This window comes from Bactrocera oleae, chromosome 5, assembly GCF_042242935.1.
Source record: "Bactrocera oleae isolate idBacOlea1 chromosome 5, idBacOlea1, whole genome shotgun sequence".
NCBI lineage: Eukaryota > Metazoa > Arthropoda > Insecta > Diptera > Tephritidae > Bactrocera > Bactrocera oleae.
Genome location: NC_091539.1, coordinates 9949054 through 9970643, shown reverse-complemented (window position 1 = coordinate 9970643; position 21590 = coordinate 9949054). Strand labels below are relative to the sequence as shown.

Genomic DNA, 21590 nt, shown 5'->3' with positions numbered 1-21590 from the left:
CAAATACAATAGAAACCGAATATCGGATCCATATTTTATTCTCTTGTATGAATTCTTCATCATACGTCTGAACTAGTGTCGATAAGTATACAAAAGAATCCGGGTGTACATCTCCATCTCGAATCCACATCTCAATCTCTAATATGAGTTAAGTCTTCCACCAATCGTCTGCAATTGCTCGTATACCTACGAACACAATTTAGGTCAAATATTGTTTATAGATCTCATACACAATATAAATCAAGTCGTTTCTCATACGTCTGGAGTAGCTTCGACACAAGCGGATTGGAGTTTCATTAATTAGATCGGGTAAAAAGATCATGAAGTTCTCGGTTCTTAGCAAAGTAAAAAAGTAGCTTTCTCGGTCCATGCTTGCAGAGGCTAAAGACTGCCCTAAGTCGACAATTCAAGAGTAGACTTTTCAATATCTAGAATGATGTCAAATAATCTTTGCCTTAACCTCTGAGCTTTTGCCAAGCCGAATATATGGAGCCGAAAACTCGACATAAAATAATGAAACTTAACCACATTTTTGTGTTACAAGAACACACTACAAATCTTATCAAAGAGTACCTTTTCAGAGATTTGGGCAGTATACTCAACTGATTCTTTTAGTCAGTCGACCTGATAAGGGCATTGCCTACTTCCTGACACATGAGAATCTAATAATACTTCAAAGTAGATACTGCATCTCCCAAACAATCTATTCAATTCCTTAATCATAAACAGAGCAACGATTTTCTACCATTCTTCCTAAACAGCCAAGTTAGCGAAAAGTGTTATCAACACAGCGCAATATAGAAACTATAAAGAACATCGCCTGCGTCAGAGATGGAGCCTCAGTAAATGTAAACACTGTTAACAGTTTGCAGACCATCTCTTATAGCATAAAGGCCACCTGTTAAACTTGGAATGTTACACACAAATTTTGAAGAGCAGCAAATGCTTTGCAGGTTTTTGAGATGGAAAAGTTGGAAGAATAATGGTGTATATACATGTACGTATATACACTTGGATATGTAAGTATGTAAAGTGTGCTTGAGGATTATCGCACATGTACGCATAGCAGTGCGGCTGTAAATAGCTGAAATTGGTAATCAGAAATAAAAGTAGATAAGTGGAAATATGTAGACTTTGCATAGAAAAAAAAGTTAAATAATATTTTTTTAAAGTTAGTCAGCGTTACATTTAAAGTTTTTTTCAACTAAAAAATTTTTAAACAAATATTTGCCTTTATTTCTAGTTTGGAAAATGAAAAAACCGGAAAAATATTGTTTTGTGGTTAACGAAAATAATATTTTAATGGCTTTCAGTGTTCAAAATTATTTAAAGTTTCAAAACAAACATTTATAGTTTTTTTGAGACATTTTTTAAATTTTGTTGAGATTTTAAAAATGTATATTTTGATAGATTTTATTTTAAATATTAATTCACTTTGAAAATATATTGATAGTAATTATTTAAGTTAATATGTCTTAATGCTCATAAATGTTTTAAAGTTTTTCAAAAATATAAATAAAAAAACAAATTTTTTGGTGCTTTCAAATTTAAATTTTAATCTAAAAAAAATACGCAATTATTGTTTTACTTTTGAAAATATTGATATAATTGACCTAAACAAATGTTAGTTTCAAAAAAAATTTAAAATATTTTTCATGAATAATGCTTTTAAACCCTCTTAATTATAGCATTTAAAAAACTATAAGCATACATTTAAACCTTTTGCTGATTGCAAAATAATCAACTTTGTGAATACTTTTACAGAAATTTTATTAATTTTCTTAAATTATTTGAGACTATCCTAAATAATCCTTTGTAAAGCTGTTTAGTATTTTAAAATATTTGAAAAAATAAAAAAAACTCTTTTTGAGTTTTATAGCGTTTTAAAAATTTTAAACCAAAATGTTATAATATTTTTGTGATTTTAAGATTTTAGTTTTTTATAGAAAATATTTTTCACTTTCACAAAAACAAATTACAAACCCAATTACTAATAATATTTTAAGCGCTATTTTTTATTGAAAAATTTCGAAACAAAAATTTATTATTTTTCTATACTTTAAAAAATGTATATAATATATTAATATTATTTGTTATATTAAGATTTTGTATTTTTCTGAATAATTTTTACCCAACTTTGCTTCACAACAAATTAACAGTATTTATCATTAATAATATTTTAAAAGCAATTAAAAATTTTAAACCAAAAATGTATAAACTTTTTGTATATATTTGTGTAAAAAACAATTACTGTATTAAAGCTTGACTTTCGAAAAAATTTAAAATACTTATCGTAAATAAAATTTTTAGCGAGAATATTATATTAAATTTTATATTTATACTTTTTGTGGATTTTAAAATTATATAGTTTTAAATTTTTTTTGGCGAAATTTTGTTTCATTTCAATATTTATGTAAAATAGTCCTAGTCAAAAATTTATTAATAATAAAATTTTGAACGAAAATGTATTCCAATTGTATAAAAAAGTTTATTCAGCCGTTATTGTAATTTAATAGTCAAAAACACATACATCACTAATCACTTCTCTATCTCTTACCGATTATCAATCGATATCTGGTCATTGTCTCCAACAATTGAGCAAGGTTGTGCGGTGAGTCTCTTAATTAATAAATCAATTGGGTTAATTAGGTGAATAGGATTGTACAAGTATGTACAATAATCTAAAAATACCTCAAAAGAAAAAAACATATTTTCACATGCATATACATAGGTATATTGTATATAACTAATTATGTTGTAATGAAATTAATAGTTAATCTTGATTTCATTTTTATTTTTGTCGAAATATGCCGGTGGCACTAACATACATAAATAGTTGTTGTTATGTTACCTTGTGTCGTAATAAATCGACGAATATAGAACAGGCTATTAGAGCAAGCAATCCGATATATAGAGCATGTGGGAATTTGTGCGGATGACGCCTGTATAAGATCCTTTAGGCTATTTTAGCTGATAAGCAACGATATACAGCGTTGTGTCACAAACTAGAAACGGCTTAGATTTAAATATGCAACTAAGCGTTTATTACGCTTTTTAGATAGACAAAACTTCGCTTAGGCACTGTCAATTTTTACAACAAGAACGCATAAGAACTACTCTATACAAATATTTTTGCAAACGAAAACCGACTGCCCTAAAACACTCTTGTATTTTTTTGATATCGAGCTCATAATCCAAACTAAGCACAAGTCCTTGTAAAAAAGAAAAAATTTCGGTACTTTTTTTTAATGTTATAATACAATATATGTTAAGGAATTTCTGAAACCTAATTTCTGTTGAAAAACTATTTTTTTACAAACCTTTTTTCTCGTGGAATCGAACCCATAAACGAATACAATTGTGGAACCCGTAATTTAACTCGATGGTTAAGAAGTTAATGTATTTTTCGTTTAAATCCTAATATCTCCAGCAGTAATTGTCTCGCTGGATATTTCGACAAGGTTAGGTTTGCTTGGTGTACATTATTTCAATCTAGGGACTCTTTCCAGCTAATTATCATACTACTGATATTGATTCACATCTTGTTTTAAGCCTTTTACCCTCGATATGACATATGCAATCACGAAACTCATAAGAGGTGAACGACGTCTACTATGCAATTACTAGGATCTTGGGAACTCAGAACCCTAAGGCCGTGAACGTTGTCGAATATCCATTTATGAATAACTTGTGAATTTGAAACACAAAAGTGTGAGGATTTCTAATATCCGAGGAATATCCGTGAATCTTGCAGTATCCAAAAGAGTGAGCTATGCGTATCAGAACCATCATAATTCAGCCAAAAAACTTTGTGGACACGCTGGTAAAGAATTTAGTCCGATTGGATGCAGTCTCTACAGCCCTGAATGGTTTCAACGTGGCATCAGCTGGTGAAAGCTATAGCAACACTAAGACCAAGTCTAAGAGGAGAAAAGCTTGGCTTAATTTGGTATTTCAAATTCTGAAATAAGGCCGATTGGCGCATTATGTTGTACTCGACCAGGGTCCCTCCTCGAAGAGTTTTGCTCTCCAACACTTGCTGTAATTTTTGAGGTCAATATTTGATAGAATCCAATATAATTATATATATTGTATTAAGCTTCAACGATATTACATTATTGAAATTGCAAAGGTGCATATTATTCAAGGATTCTCAAACCTTTTAGAACATAAACCAAAGCGTCGTTCACAGGTATTTAATCTATGGTTCTAATTAAAAATTATCAGAAAACCGTCTGTTTTTGTATGATCATTGAACTTTAATTACATTCGGGAAAAAATATGACTCATGCAAAGTTGATTTAGTAAACTACCTAATAGCAAGTAGTGAAAAAAGTTCATGTTCCGCGGGTCTACCATGAAATTCCGCTTAGCTTGCACTAATAACATAACTTTTTAGAAAAATAGTCAGATAGAGACGCTAATCTCTGCGATAAATAACAAGAAATACGACTGTTAGGCTACAAATTGGGTGCCTGTATTGGTTATCTGTGACATTTGTACCAGATCCATTTGACTGTGATAGGCTTAACGACCCTTTGGCTGACTATTGCGAGAAGGTAGCACAGCCGCAGCTTTTCTTAAAATTTAAACGAGTGTTACTGCGAATAATCTGTTAAGCAAAAACCTCTACTGATCTTGTTTTCAATTCAATCAGCTACGATTTTATTATTTTTCCAAACAGATACAGGAGAAAAGGGAGTTTCTCATCGGCCGTGCCGGCAGGTAAGAAAATATTAATAAAAGTCACACTATAGTTAACGGCAAACTTTGATTAAAACCGTAATAAAATGATTAGAGATTATGTGTCGGTGTGCATGACTCGATTAGCAGTGTCATGTGACATAAGTATGTTATGTATAGGGGTGTGTATGCACAAACATGTAGCGTCAGTGGCTTGTCCTATGCGTAGGAGTCGCCTGCTCAAAAAGTTGCTGACAAAGTGTTTACTTAAGTGGCGCAAAAGTTGATTCCGTATATATGATGAAGATAACTTAGAGACAACATATTTAGCCGTATGTACTTATAAAAGAAATATGTTTAGTTCATCTGAGTGTTAATTAAAACGATAATGGACACAAATTAACAGCAAAAACAGTTTATTGTAACCAAGCTTGTTAATATTAGTAAGTTGGACGGCAGTGGCTCTAATTAATTTGCAATATGGGCAGAATAATATTTGGTGGTCGAAGAAAGATAACAGAAATAAATATAATTTAAATATGAGTATAAGCATTTGAAGAATTTTTCGTTTTAGTTGGCTAAAGTGAGAAAACAAATATTATAAAGAAATATATTTTGAATATGAGTATTAGTATAACGAGTATGAGTAGTAAAAAACGTATTTGTATGCTGAAGTAAAAAACCAAGGAGAATAAATTAATGTGTTATGAATATGACAATGATTTTGAGTACCAGTATAAGTATGAGTATTTTACAAATATGAATATATTATATCTATCTATCTATTATATGTTTAAATATTTCTTAATTCAAACACCAAAATTTAATGTTTCACGCATGAATCATGGTTTCACCGCACAAGATCATACTTATTTCCGCTTTGACAGCTTTGTTAATATTTTAATATTGACGATCAGCTGCTGCTTAAAAAAGAGTGAACTGGGTGCCTCACATGAGTGTTATAAATTTATTTAACTTTAAATTGAAACAAAAAATATTTTAATTCAGTTTTAATTATTATTGTAATTCAATAATAACGGCTTATTCACAAAACAAAGGAAATAACTGCATTTTTGTAAGCTTTTACATGCGTTTGCCTAAGCTGCGTTAATTAGGACTAACACCGTTTGCTTATTATTATTTTTCTACTTTGTTGGTGAGGTTTTCTTCAGCTTTCCTGAATTCATTTGAGTTACTAAAACTTATTTTGTTTTGATTCTATGTAGTAAGTTGCTTAAGGTCATATATAAAATACATACACCCACTTTTTCTTGCCACCAAAAAATTTAATAACTGCAGTTAGCGTGATTAACTTGAATAAGCGCCGTCAAACAAAAGAGTGCGGAGTAGAAACTATTAAGCGTGAAATTTTAATTACAGCGCATGCTATATTTCTTCGTAAAAAGAAAATAAAATTAAAAAAAAGAGGCAGATTTAAAAAAAAGTAATAAGACAAAAAAAATTTATCAGTGAAAGTTTTTCACGTTGTGCACCCTGTGAAAATACACTAATGCTGTTGCGCAGCTTATATCACTTTGACGTTTATATTTGAAAGTGAATTGTGCGCAATTGCATTAAGTGAATTCAATAATGTGTAAAATGCTAAACAAATTTACGTATTAACCAATAAAGTTTGGAAATCATAATAATAATAGAAAATCCATTATGAAATATATGTGTAGGAGTATCTTCACAGATTTTAGTCACTTCAAGATTATAATTGGCGACTTTAAAATTTGGTAAATCCCTTGTGAGCTCCTAAGTAGCTTTTGATTATATATTTGTATCGTTAAATTTGTTTTTACGAAGTCTTCCACCTACGTACATCTTCCGATTTGCAGTTTGTACAATCTACCGTACGCTTGAATGCGTCAAGGAAATTGAATTTTGTAAATTTTCCAGTAGTTCAGCTGTTGAGTTTATGCGATTTGTCATTTCTATTTTACATATTTACCTACTTCCTGAGTCAAAGCAGTTGCTTGTGTACAGACAATTTTTACGCCCTTCCCTGCACTAAGTATCTAGGCAAGCAAGTAAATTTGATTAATGATTATTATTAAGGTTGAAGATATTTATTTATCAATAACACGATTTCGTTTTAAGTAAAGCTTACTTTATGCTTTTATCGGAAGATTAAATTTTTTGTAAGGTATAGATTATAAATTAAAATTAGATCTAGAGAAGTTTTTTACATTTTTTAAATTAAATTACATTATGATTACCGCAGCGCCCTCTCGTGGTTCGATTAGCGCGTTTATAATAAAAACCCGAAGCATAGGTACGTTAAGTCTTCTCCTAAGAAGCCCCGCTGTTAGCTTCAAATATATTTATGAAGCTTAAAACATCTGCTGACACCATTTCTGAGAAACTTTTAAAATTACCTGGAAATTTCATATACAAAACTAACCGAATCGATGTTGTTCTAACAATATTCTTCTGATTTTCTGATTTTGCCATACGGTTTTACGAACTTAATCAAAACTGAGTTCATCAACACCCTTTTCCTATTGGCCTCTTATGTGTGAAAGTTTGAGTAAAAATGTAGAAATATCGTTTAAAAAACTCTTCTGCAAATAATGTTGAAAGTGCAAAACCGGTACCAGAAAATTTGTGGATATAACGAACTTAGCCAAAGTTCCACTTGGTCACAAACCTTACGGAAAATCCAAAGCAGTAAATTTATTGCACAGGAGTATTTCTTTCTCCGAAATTTCCTTTTGAGTGTTATTAATATAGTGGTGAACTTAATATTTCCTGTTCAGGGTATAACAAATATATGGTATATATTCATTGGACTTTGCCTGCCGATAGGTTCATGCAATTATAAATTGGTACATTTATTCCCTCTCGGGATTTGGACTGACTATCCACACAATAGTAGCCACATCACGATAAATATTTATAATTATTAACTTCATTCGAGATCAGTAACCTAATGTTCGTTGTCAGAGAGTGATAGAGGGGGAGAGAGGCGATATATAAAAGCTTTAGGTGTTATTGGTGAATATATGTAAATTTTAGTCCTTACAATGTTGGTTGCATTTGCTCTCAAAAAGTGCAATCTAGGTCGTGCCTGCTCGGTTAATTTCACTTAAACTGTTTCTTCTTCAGTCTAAGACACTCTCGTTAGGAGCTCAATGCAGTATCAAAAACTTACCTGTTGCAGTTGTACCTCAGTATAGACAAACCGTAACTTAACCCTCGTAGGTATAGGGATTCACCGCTCGTGCTTCGTTTACATGCTTTCCAACATATTTTATTCCTTTTAGTGGGAGTAACACACCCACCACATTTTTATGCCATATTTAGCTAGTTTTGATGGTATATATTGATTTAAACGACTGGATCCTCGCCACTTAAATAATTGCTCATCAACTGTTATTTGGGCACATGGAACAAACTGGCGTTCCAAGTTTCTCATTAGCATGTTCCAAATGTGGTCGATGCCGACCGCCTTTATAAAAATCTTTCCCTTTTCAATCGCAAAGTTTGTTTCAATATATGAACCCACATCATCTAATAGTAGCGAATAATCTTAACCAATTTCATCGTCGTCTTCGAAAAAAGTGCTTTCCACCGGCTTTTCAACTTCACCTTCTAACCGAAATGCTAACCTTTTTTCTATTTGGCTTCTCACTTCTTTTGGTAAACTTGAAATTTTTAAACGGCGGTTCACCAATTCCATCACATCATCGATAGAAATAGAAAAAAAAATACATAGACTTGGATTCTAGGATTAAAATTGGTATACTTCCTACTCTCTTTGTATGTATTTTTGATTAGTGTTGCTCCTCTAGCTATCTGCAGAGTATAAATGTTATATTCTATGTTAAGCCTTACACTAGTCTAGATTGACAGCCATATAGAAAATTCTTGTATGAGTACACTCTTTACTAATGTAGAAGCAGTCGCACTCACTAAAATCTCAGACTTTCGCTTGTGATGTGCGAAAAAAACACATATACAATCTTATTCCATATTCCATACTGTTAAGTAACTAACCTCGGTTCATCCCAAAAATTGTAATCAAAGTGTAATGATTATTGTTCCGTAAACTATTTTAAAAGAATCGAAGAGTAATCTTTGTGCAGCAAAATGTAATTTCTACTTACCTTAATAAGCCAACTTTGACCCACTAAACATACTTTTAAGATTTATACAAATTTATGTGTTTAAACTCGCCACTTTTATTTAGTAAAAAACTTTATATTTATTTAAAGATAACAATTTTTATTCTCATATTAACAACAACAATAATGAATTATCACTTTTTTCATTCAAAAATTTATAATCGCTTAATTACTTGATCATTATATAATATTTAATGAAACGCGTCAAGTCACCTTCGAACCCATGTGGCGGGCACTCCTGAAAGGCTGCAGCCTTATTTACCAAATCGCCCAACTTGCATCCCTTTGATGGACCAGCAGCGCCAAAACTAAAAATTAAAGAGAAAACAACAACTCTTATAAAAAATATATAACAAGAGAAGTCAATAACAAAGTTAATCAGTGGAATTCAATGCAAAATAGTGTGGTATCCATGGTTCTTGAATGGTATGAGTGCTTATCATTCTGCCCCTACTTGATTCTGTCGATATACGTAATTTATAATATGTTCGATTCATTGCTTCGTGTTTTTTCTCAAAACGATGACAATAACTGACTCCTTTTTATTATGCGAGTTTTTGGCATTTATACCAGTTGTTTGTTGATTATAATAAATTTAAAATATTTTCAAATTGAATGCATCATTTAGCTTTATTTTAGTATGATATTTATATCAGTTTTTTGTTCAATCCCTTACTCCAGAATTGGAACATCGAATAGACAAGCTATCTGTATCGATTCAATGACGATTGTTCCAGTCTGTGGTATTATACCAGTTTTTGTTGGATTTTTTACTCTCAAGGTTTTTGAATTTTGATGTTTTCTATTTAATTAAACTAACCTATATTATCAGTTGTCGGTTTGTGTCACTTAAACCTGAGTTTTGGTGAATCGAAGATTGCCTCTAATTCAAATTAATCATGCTGATCTATATGACTTATACTAGTTATTTTTAGAAAAAAAAACGTAGAAAAGAACTTTCTTCAAATCCTTTTTTTTTGCTCTTATTATTGTTTTGTAAACTATCTTGAACTTACCCAGAAACGGTAGCATGACCCTTTTCACTGCCATAATGGTTTACCGAACAGTAGTTGAGAGATTTTCGCCTTCTCACCAGTTGAGAGAAAGAGCTTATAACTCACCAAGCATTTGCCAGGATGTCCTGAATATGGAAATTTAAAAATTATTTAGGAAATTTATTATTATAATAGATCTATTTTTTATGCACATCGTCGTTGTAATAATTGGAGCGCTCCTGCCAGGTCTCCGCTATCGGTCGCAGACAAGAGTTGCTGAAAGTCATTTTGTTTTTTGTGTGTGCGCTCTTTTCCAAGCAAATTACGGTCATTTAAGTATAACGGCGCCTAAAAAATTTATATATTTATATACATGTATAGCACTGTATATATGAGGCTTCTTTTAAGCTAAAAATCATTACTTTCAATAAATGAAAGTAGGCCAGAATAAACACAAAATGTCGATCGTCAATCGAGAAAGCAATTTATCTCCCAAAAGCGCGAGAATGCTAAACAGTTACTTTTCAGTGAAGGCAGAATAAATTATGAGCCATTCGATGTCTATAATTATATACATATATGTAGGTATATATTTTTCTCTATTTATATATAACCGAGTTCATTTCAATTTCAAGAGTATTTTTGTATCAAAATTTAATATTTCTCGGCGGTATCTTCTCTTTTCTCCTTTTTAATATCAGTAAAAGACTCCATAGTTCGACAATATCTGCCGGGTGCTGAGAAGCATTCCCAGTAGATAAAGAACTCTTTATGATTGGAACTGCTGTTAAATGAAGTACTCTTCTTGTTTGAAATTTTGCCTCTCATTTTGTTTATCTATATAATTTGTTTGGAACATATTTTTCGAACAAAGAGCGTTTATTCAACAGTATATCTGGCTAAATTATTTAAATATATTTTTCTTCATATTATACACTTTTTCATAAGTCCTCTCCCTAAAAAATTTCTCGATGTCTAATATTATATTATTACATTATATTATTTTTGCCATCAAGACATATAGACAATTCACAAACTTCGTCTTATGTCTTATGTCGTATTTCAATAGTCTTAAAAAGTACAATACGACACCTGTGAGCACCCCTTAATTGTTTTATGTCAAATTGTGTAATATTTCTTCACTTCACCAGCTGGTAGCGAAAAGCTAAGAATACAAAATGCCACGAGAAAGTGACAAAAATACAATTAAAGCTTATTTATGTTGAACCGCCGACATTTTGGTTGCAAAACCACAGAAACAACAAAATATTTTTATATTTTACTTTTCTTCATCTTAATTTACCGGAATATAGTGGCTTTTAATTTTATTAATTTTAGACACTTAAACGTCAACAATAAAAAAGTAAACAGATACAGCTGATAGAATGGCACACTCAAAAACACGCCTCGCCGTATTGTATTTGTCGTATTTCAATTTTGCAACAGTGTTGATATGACAATCATAAAAAAATGAGGCAATATGACACAATATGACACCTTGTGAATACCCTAATATTGTTTCCAGAAAAATATGTTCTCTGATAGGTACCTCGTAGATTGGCCGATATTTTCAGTTAAAAGTCAGTTATAGGTACTGAGATCCACAAAAACATGCAACGCACCTACAGTTGTCAATTTTACTCTCTTCTCGTTCACTAAACATTGTATTTTTCTATATTCCTACTTGTTAAAATCTAATATACTCTGACTATTTTTCTCTTTATATCAAAAAAGTATTTCTCTGTTAGCTACTTCACACTGTGCGCCTTTTTTTGTGAAACATACCGCATAGAAAAGAAAATCACACGTCAGAGAGATAAGGGTGATGCTCATTAGACGTTTTTTCCACCGCAGACTCCACTTTTTCTCCTTCTTCTTCTTCTATTTCATCATTTGCTGGTTCATCTTGTAACATTTGCTTTATATCTTCTTCTGGTTCCATCAACTCAAAAATCTTTTTCGCTTCCTTATTTACATCTTCTTCTTGGCTTTCCACCGTTTCTTTTTCAGCGCTCTGTGCTAATTGTGAATGTATTTGTACTATGTGCACTTGCTGCAGCTCTTTACCTTCGTTCGGTAAACTCTCCTCGGTGCTAAGAGTTGCTTTTCGCGCTTCCTCCTCTGTCTGCTTTTCGATTTCCTCGTTCAAACCTTTAGCTAACGTTTCGCTACACAATAGCTTAGGCTTGCAGATGGCAGCAGGTGCTGTCGTTGGCACAGCTGTCTCCGGTATTGGCAAGCGTATCTCATTGTCTATCGACTCGATGCCAGTATTGCCGTTATACCGGCTGTCGATGTGATAGCGCCGTCTTTGATTTTGTTGCCGTTACGTTTACCAGCCGGTACATCGTCTAATTCAAGTCTTTCCACTTTATGCTCAACTTTTGGCTCTTCGACATGTACTAGCACGAAGGGCAACTTTAGCGACAGTTCGCCACCCATGCCGCTCAAGGTCAACTTTACCTTCACATAGTAGGACACATAAATGGCAAAGACGTTGCGGTCGTCGCCTACAACGCCAGACACACCGTGTCCATGGTAGCCGCTCGGTTGCGGTATGCCAACGGCTGGACTGGGGATATATTTTATGGACTGCCCGGGCGCAAGTATAAGATTTGGTGACCGTACCGCTGAGGCAGCAATGCTGCCGGTGATCTCTTCGGGCTCCGTATTGCGCTGCAATGTGTCTTCGAGCGCAATCCAATTTTTCGTTTGACCACGTTGTGGCTTTAGTATGACTGTGGTGTTTAATGTGCTGCCGGGTGCTACTGTGTGATCAACGGGCGTACTGTCTGAGTCAGCGACAATATTTTTGAATTTGCCATTGTTAAACATGCACACGTCGACGTGTTGAATGGCGCACACCTGAAAGGGGAAGAGAGCAAAAGTCGGTGATTGACTAAAATAATTGAGAATATTCAATTTATGCTAAAGATTTGACTATCCAAATAGGATACTCAGTCGTTTAATCAAAAGATCATGCACTCATACATGTACTCATTCGTAAGCCCTTTTGAATTATCTATTGACCTCCCTTTTACAAAGTACCAATCGATGGATATTCGTCTCTTATAATCCATCTCGAGTCTTTTACTTTACACAAGACATCGCTTTACAGTCGTAATTTCGAAGGACGTCTGTGAACCCAAAATCTCCAATCCAGTTTCTAAAGATTGGAATAAGCTCTCGTAGTAATCTGTAAATCAGTAGAGAATGAAAATTATAATAGGTGAATTCTGATGATTTCAAAGTATGTTCACAATCTCCACTTCCACATGGCAGATGGATCTGATAAGAAGCTTATTCTTGACAAAAAACAGAATTTAATTAGGTCCTGTGGACTAGTTGTATCCGTTCCCAAAGTCAGCTTCACAATAGGCAGAACTACGCTACCGTAACCAGATTAAATCTGAGAAGAATATTCGAAAAAATTCGGAAAATATTCAAGTTGTTACAACGCTGCAACAACAACATCAGGAGATCTCTAAGTGCTAAGTGCATTTCCTAGCTATTTTAGAAACAGCTGTTCAACGGTTTCCACCGTACAAGGTTTTGTTGAGGAAATGCTTACAATCGTAAATATTAGTACGAATAAATCTTTACCCTCCTTACCCGTTGGTGTCAAAGGAACTTTGAAGTTGAAGAGAAATATTGTGTAGCTAAGCAGTATAAAGCAGTGAGATTGACAGTTTCGTGGATAAGAAGGCAGGAGAGAACAGAAAACCGTTTGTTTTCAATCCTTTTGGCCTCATGTGTTGATTTTTATCTTTTGTAGTTAGATCGGTTACTTACTGGGCTTTTATCTGAGAAACAGCAGTGTATCAGTGTATAGATAGACGTCAGACCATACCTCAATAAAAGTAAAAGTTTGACTAATTAGACAACGGAGAAGTAAAAGATTAACTCTACGAGTAAAAATATATATTTATGAGTTGTGAGAGATTTCTAAAGACTTTGAAAGAGAAAATCAATAGGTTGTGAAGACTTAGGTTCGGCAAATGGCAGTATATCTAGCTATATGAGCTTTAAAGATTTTTATAGTTTATCGAATAATAAATAATACTAGACTCTCTGATAGAAAAATACAAGGGCCTCAAAACTGAAAACTCAATGCGGTAACTGCTGAGGGAAACAGTAGGGGCTGAATGGCTCTTTGGGGAAATTTAAAGATTTAAAGTTTATTAGTATAGTGTGATGTTAGTTGGTGTTTCGAACAAAAATACGTTTATGGATGCTAGGGTAAATATAATATAAAGGGTTGGAAGGTTCTAATCGATATACATATTTGGTTATCTTGGTATTTCGAGTACCAAAAAAAGAACAAAGAACCTTTATATAAGGCAGATAATATTTAAATAAAGAGAAAATAAAAGAAATACTTCGACAAAAATATAGAAAAATGAAACAAAAAAGATAATAAAAAAAATAACCACAAAAAGCAGGTTAAAAACTAAATAACAGCGAAAAAAATGTTAGCCATCAAAAAAGTTTAAATTGTTCAACATGCCGTTATATGTGACTTAAACAGCAGTCACATACAAGTCGTGGTCATAAAAAACCACTCAAGGCATATACATATATGTCGACATCCACGCTTTTGATCAAACTCTCCGTATATGCCAACGGACTATGCAACTCTGTGTATGCTTTAGCTGTAAATATGTCTATAGCACACATGTTGGCGGAATAAAAGAGAAAAAGTAGCAAAAAAACAGAATTTGCAATTCAAGAAACATCAATGCCAAGTTCAATTTCGGTCTGCCCGCTTAGTTTTGTGGAATTCCGAATGATTCAATAAATATTCGATTACACAAATACTTGTGTGGCATAGCAAAATTCCCAGTAGGCAATTAGAGAGCGCAGATATTTTTTGGGTCGTTAAGTGGATTATGTGGACGATGGCTACTTGAAGTGCTACGGATTCAAATATTATAGCAACAATTTCTTTCCAGCAATGATTCAACCACTTTTTAGGCGATTATATTAGCTTTATTAAAAAAGTGGCATCTAGAGTATCATTAAACTTTGAAAAGCATTCTTCTAGTTTCTTCCGTCTCAAGTGCGAAAATATTGGCATGAACCTAAAGTGGAATACGAATCGATACACTTACGAATGTGGAAAGGTGTGAAAGCTCCAAAAAATTTCGTAGACTGAACAAGAGTTGGCATCCATATTTTTGTAGGACATGAATCTGTAATTCATGCACAAATTTGAGAGGTTATAGAACCTAAAAAAATAATGACAAAAGATAAAACGAAGTCGCGGTAGTCGCTTGAGTTCCACTGCTATTTTTTTCTCATCTGTATTCTCCGAAATCAGTTCAAAATCCGAAGTGCCGTCTCATGCGAAGTTGAGGCATGGATTTCCTAAGTATTACAGCCGATTCTTTTCTCCTTTTTATTATCACTATTTAAAGCAGCATCAGTTCTAAATGTAGAGAAAGTTCGAACTCATAATACTTCTCTTCAATGATTTACTTTTGGAAAAAACCTTAATATAACACAGTTTTTCGAGAAAAAAGATTTGAAGTTATTGAGATTCAATGCAGTTGAAAGCTAAATTTAGACTTTTGAGCTAGCATAGATACTTAACGCTTCACGGCATATTTATTACTATTTGATTATAATGATGCTAGTCGGTACTATTGTATTCGTCCGAAGAAAACTTATATTCCTATGTTCAGTCCAAAGACTCGAGTACTTCTAGTTTCTCAATATTGAACAGTCGTTTAGGAAAATATTAACAATGTGATAACTTAGGAAAAGCACTTGCTTTAAATAATCTGTGCGTTTCTCTATACATATTTTTTGAGAATGAGAAATAGCTTTAAATTAAAAGAGAGTTGCTTTGCAAAAATTCCTTGATTTTCAGTTTTTCAAGATACTTTAAGCCAATAATAGTTAAGGTTTGCTTAAAAAACAATTTTTGATACCTATTATGCTCTTGCTAAAAACCTTAGCCATAGACATTTTTTTCTGGTTTTCTATGTTTCTATAAGAACTACCTTTATCCATAATTTGTGGATAAAATTATTGTTCCGCGCTGTACTGTGTGCTTAGCCTTAGCTGAGGAGTATTGCGTTAGTCTACTACTACTACTACTCCTCGTATTGCCCTGAAACAACCTGTTGAAGTTTTTGCCTGTTAAATATTCTCCATAGGGAATAGACAAAAGGCCATACATATCGATACATCGCAACATAACTATATATCGCGCTATAGCTATATAAATAAAAATATATATGTATGTGTGTATGGTGTATATATTCATACTTCAACATGTCTTTATTTATTGCTTTTACATTCGCCGTGTTTCTACATTTATTACATACACGATTTGGCTTCCTAAATTGCTTTTACGCCCTTGCTAACCTATGCACAGCTTATAAAAACAAATAAATGTGAAAATACGAAAATAAAAATAAATATCGCAACGACATTGATTTGATTTGTGTTTTGACTTGAGTGCCACATGCAGGCTGTGCTGTGTTATATTTGTTGCTCATAGCAAAAATACATGGAAATTTACTCAGGCGCTTTCTGCAATCCAAAAATTTTAGTGCAGGGGCTTCAATATACATATTTAAGCATATGTATAAGTACTCATATATGAATTGGCAGTAGAGTAATCACTACTCAAAAAATGATCGATAGCCATATCAATGAATTGAACTTTGATACTCGAAAAAAGCTTGCCAATTTTAAAGCTTTAAGCTCGAGTATGTTGGTGAGTCAATGGTATATTACAATACTTAGTGATCAATATACTTGCAACCCCATCTATGGACCCTAAGGCACCTAAGTTTGGTCAGATTTCGAACCTCTGGAGTTTTACACCCGAAGGATATCCGGCGCCTTATAGTTCACCGGGCTCGGTATATTCCGACAACTATAGATAGAGTATCCAGTAGGTAGCCTTATAATCCCCAAATAAGCTCCAAAGTAAAGCAAAAGCTTTCTTGACTAAACAGTTTGCTTTCTTATAACTCAGATTGGGTATTTCGTTTAACTGGTCTATGTCGATATGAAAGTGGGTTATTTGCCTCCGAGTATCTATATGGCTGGTACCTCCATAATTCCAAAAGAACTTCAATAATAATAAAACAACTTCTTTAAACAAAAGTTAGTAATCCTTTAAGAAAACGGATTTAATCTTTTTTTGCCTTTTTGAAATCTACGCAAAATTCAGAGCTTAAAAGCTCAGCTAATTTAACTCCAGCGACTCAGGAAGGAATGAAAAATAAGATATGAAATAGTGAGCTTTAAAGTTCGGTAAGTGGTATCAAGTCTTTAATGAAGTAAGCTTATTCCATGCTAATTAGTGTTTCTAGAAGTTTACATAGCCAATTTATCAACTTGTTTTGGAGAATGATTTCTTCTTAGATCACCGAATTTGAGTTTAATAGAGCTTTCTTGGCCTGCAATATATTTTAGAAAACTCGAAGAGTAGTGCTGCATTTGGTATTATCTTGAGAGAAATGTAGAAAATCACTAGCAAGCTATCTGAGTAAGTGCGATTAAGGTACCGTCTTATCTTATTTCAAGCTTTTATAGTTTAAGTCCACCTCTGTGAAGCTTTTTTGGTCCCAAATCTGCTAGAAGGCAATTTTAGCCTACGTAAAAGGCTAAGAAGGAGATTAAAAATATATAAGTATATTTCCTATATTCCAGACTCCAAATGACTCTTTTATTTCACGAATGTTTGTACTGTTCCTACAATATTCGTTACTGCTGAACCGAAATAGAGCCGGTTTTATAATCAGCGAAGTACTATCAACACTTCAAAGATCTCAACGATATTGTCCGTTCGTTTCGTTGGAACGTTGAACATCTTTAGCTACCACAACAACACCAAAATCTCTCCTCATAATTTGATTGTTTCCTTTTCGATTTACACACACCAAAACACATCTCACACTCATACTCTTGCACTCACCGACAGGCATGTATTTTATTGCGATTATTCTTTGCTGTTTTTCATTACTGTCAATCAATGAATTGGAAATCATTGTTTTGTTATATCCTTGCTTTGTTTCGTGCTTTCGGCGAACATAAAAATATAAACAAGAAATGCAAACAAGTAGCAATCATTTCCTCTTCGATATAATAAAAATGTCGACTGCGCCTGAAGGTATGCTATACATGGTTCTTCTATACATGTGTGGGTTTAATTAAATTATGGAGCACGTAGTATGTATATCAAAGTGGTATCAATCAAGCCGAAAATAGCAACCAATATTTAACCACATAAATTAAGTCAAAATAAACACATATATTTTATGATCAGCCGAAAAATTTCAGGTTCAATAAATGTTATGACTTAAGAGTCAAATATGTATAACATATTCAATTAAAGTGTTTAAGGACATTTTGGTCTGAGAATAAAAGATATTTTCGCTTTTGACATTATCTTATTGACTTTTGAGTAAGTGACTGCAAGAAATGGTGATAGAGTTGCCACCTATAAAAATTTTGCAGGTAATACAAATTAAAGTCGTATATGCTGCAATATACAGTTATTTTGCCTGTGTATGATGCTGAAAAGTATTCCAAACACAATTTCGCTGTGCAGAGTTGCCACTAATTTTCAAATCTTTCATATATCTTTATTTATGTGAACTATATCACCAATTTAGCATTCATATACAATTACTAATTTAAATATTTTGAACACTTTTTGCACTTATGAGGTTGCCACATGATTAAAATTAATAAAATAATTTTATATTAAAGTATTAACTGAAAAGTAAAATTATTATTTTATATGATTGGTGTATATTATTTAAAAAATATTCTTAAAAGGTTGCCACTTATTTTGAAAATGACATTTAAGAAAATTGCAAAAAAAGAATAATAAAAAAATAAAAGGTACTGATTTAAATAATATATTGTTAATAAATAAAAGTGTGTATATTTTATAAATTAATGAAATGGCTACCCTACTAGAATATGACAATAAATAAAATCAGTTTTAATATGTGTACATATGCATGTACATAGGTACTCGTATATTATATTATACATGTATATAATGATGTGTGTCATAAAGCCTGATATTTGTGTAATATATGCAGAAATTTATAAATTACGAACATTTGTAAATATTTTTTTAGAGTTGCTGGAGTTGCCAGATTTTTTTTGCATAAAGTTTCACCTATAAAATTTTAGATTTTTGAGATTAAATTGCAGGGAAAAGTTAATAACTAGTTGTTTTAGAACAAAAAAATTAAAAAATTAAATTTTTAAATTAAAAATTATTTAGTATAAAATTAAATTTCAATTTCTTTAGCCATCTACTTGTTTTGCAAATAATCATTATTTAGTTATTTCCTTTAATTTTATTTAAATTAATTAAATTTTATTTAAATTGCAAAACAAGTAGATGACTAAAGAAATTGAAATTTAATTTTATATTAAATAATTTTTAATTTAAATATATATATATTCAATTTCTTAATAAAGTTTTTTATAGTCTTTAAATTTTCTATAAAATGTTTTTCTTATTCACATCATTTTCAATTTTTACAATTTTCGCCTTTTGTCAAACACCACAATGCCCAAGAACAACGAAATTTTGCAGTGGAGAAAACTTCAAACTTAGCAAGGCAACCGGTAACAATGAAAACACTTGCTCTCACCAAATACTTTGGGCATACACCAACTACATTTAAGTACTTTCAAGTGGCAGAAAGAGTGTTTTAAGCTATGTAACAAGCATACCAAAAATATTCACAAAGTAACTACAACTAGTTGGGTGGCAGAAAAACATTTTTTGCTTTTCTGAACATGCGAAGGGAAGAAGAAGAGAAACTAAAAACTTATATACAAAAAGTGATGGTAGTCAAATTTTTATGATATAAAGTAGCGTATTTGTTCAAAATAAAAATAATTTTGTAATAAAAAGTTTTATTTAGTAAGAACATGGTAGATAGCAAATCTGGGTTAATTTTTTTTAAGTAGGCTTGAGATCGTTTTATTAGCGTATTAATTATTGTAGAGTAATATTTTTACTTTCTTTAAGAGGCTTATGTAAAAAATATTTTAAAAATATTGAGTTGCAAGATTTTCTGAGCTTACGGCATAACTTGATTTAGAACATTTTGTTCAAGACAAAGTAGACAGGAGGCAAAGGTGCAATAAATGACACACAAAGCTATAGTAGTGTATTAAAATAAAATATGCTTTTTATAATAGCGTAAAACGAAGCTTATAGCGGTTGTTGAATATAAAATGTTCATCATACGCCGTGGCGCCACAATAACACTTAAATTTTGAAAAAGCATGTAAAAAATTCGGTATATATTTAGTTTATAATTATTTCTATATTCGAATGGCTTAAAGAAAACCTGAAAGATCCTAAAATTACTGCAGTAAGCAGGTTATTCCGCATTATTGCCACTAAATATTTTTTCTACAAGTATTTTCAAGCTTAGAAATAATAATTTTGCTTAAAGGAAATGAATTTATTGATCCCGAAACTTGTATTTAAAAACCCGAAATTTCGGGATTTCGAAACAGAAATTTAACGTTAGTAAGACTTCATACACCCACATTCATCAGATTTATTTAAAATGTTTTTGTGATACTTTCATATTTTTGTTATTCCTAAAGCTGTAAAACTGATTCTGGTAGCTCTTAAAACAAGAAATTTAATTCATTCCTACGTATTAGTCTTTTATAAGTATTGATTAAGTAATGTTAGGATCTTAGGTGCAACTTTTACTTATTGTCAACTAATTTATTAATCCCGAAATTTTTATTTGTCCGGGATTTCGAAAAAAGCAATTTAATGTTACCAGGACTTTGCGTAACTACACTTATGATAGCTAATTCGAATTTTTTGTAGCACACACGGGATTTCGGTATACTATGAGCTCAATAATTTAATATTTATTCAAATATACATACAAGTATACAGGTTTTCGAAAGGGCTCAATGAGCTTGTATGTTTCTAATTTTTTTTAACGATTTCCAATAACGAAATTAAATACGATCAGGTTTTATTCCAAAACAGAAGAAAGAAATCATTTTTGATGCTGCGCCCAAAAGTATGCAAATCAATTGTCAGCAAAATGTAAATTCAAATAAATTGTTGTACATTTAAAATACATTTGTGATGGCAATATAAAAACGCAAGAGGAAGCATTTATTTCAGTGAAAGCAATACATATACTGCCGCGAAACTGCTCGTTAGATCCAAAAATGTTGCTATATAAAGGCATGTAGAGTGTATAGCGTCCAGTGGCGCCGTACGATTTAATTTACTCGCTACTTGCCGATTGTGCAATGCAAGGCAGCCGGCTTTGCAAAGAAATTAGATTTTCTAGCGGCCCAGAGTGCGTTTAATGCGTGCCAAAATGGCGTTTGGAACAGCTTTCTGTTTGAGCTAACATGTTTGTCTAACTAATAACCCACCGCACGTTATAAAGTTGGACGATATGAATCCATGGAAAGTTTTTGCAAACGTTGCGAAAGTTCTTGAAAATTGCGTTGTGTGAAATTGTAGAATACCATTAAGCGCCGCAACAGGGGCGTTGCGCTAAAGCAATAGATAAACGGGTCCAAAAGGAAGTGCGAGTATTTAATTAAAACTTTAGAAGCAAAAAATTAGTTAAACATATGTTTAGGCGCTTAAATAGAGTTACCGTTATGGTTGTACCCATTATGCTGGAGTGATTTGTGACCATGCTGGGTTGTATGCGTGACCGTGACTATGCGTTGGTAGCTGTGCTTTATGCAGAGATAATTTGCATATTTTCAAGCGATACTACTTTGATGTATT

General features: G+C 32.2%; 1 protein-coding gene across 1 annotated transcript in view; it reads right to left on the bottom strand.

The window, feature by feature from the left end:
* Window positions 1–9969: 9969 nt before the first annotated feature.
* LOC106625174 (uncharacterized) overlaps window positions 9970–21590 on the bottom strand; it is a 106640-nt gene continuing 95019 nt past the window's right edge. Inside the window, 3 exon segments of the mRNA XM_070109953.1 lie at window positions 9970–10156; window positions 11594–12091; window positions 12094–12673. Coding sequence (XP_069966054.1) covers window positions 11610–12091; window positions 12094–12673 — 1062 coding nt within the window. The 3' untranslated portion in view covers window positions 9970–10156; window positions 11594–11609.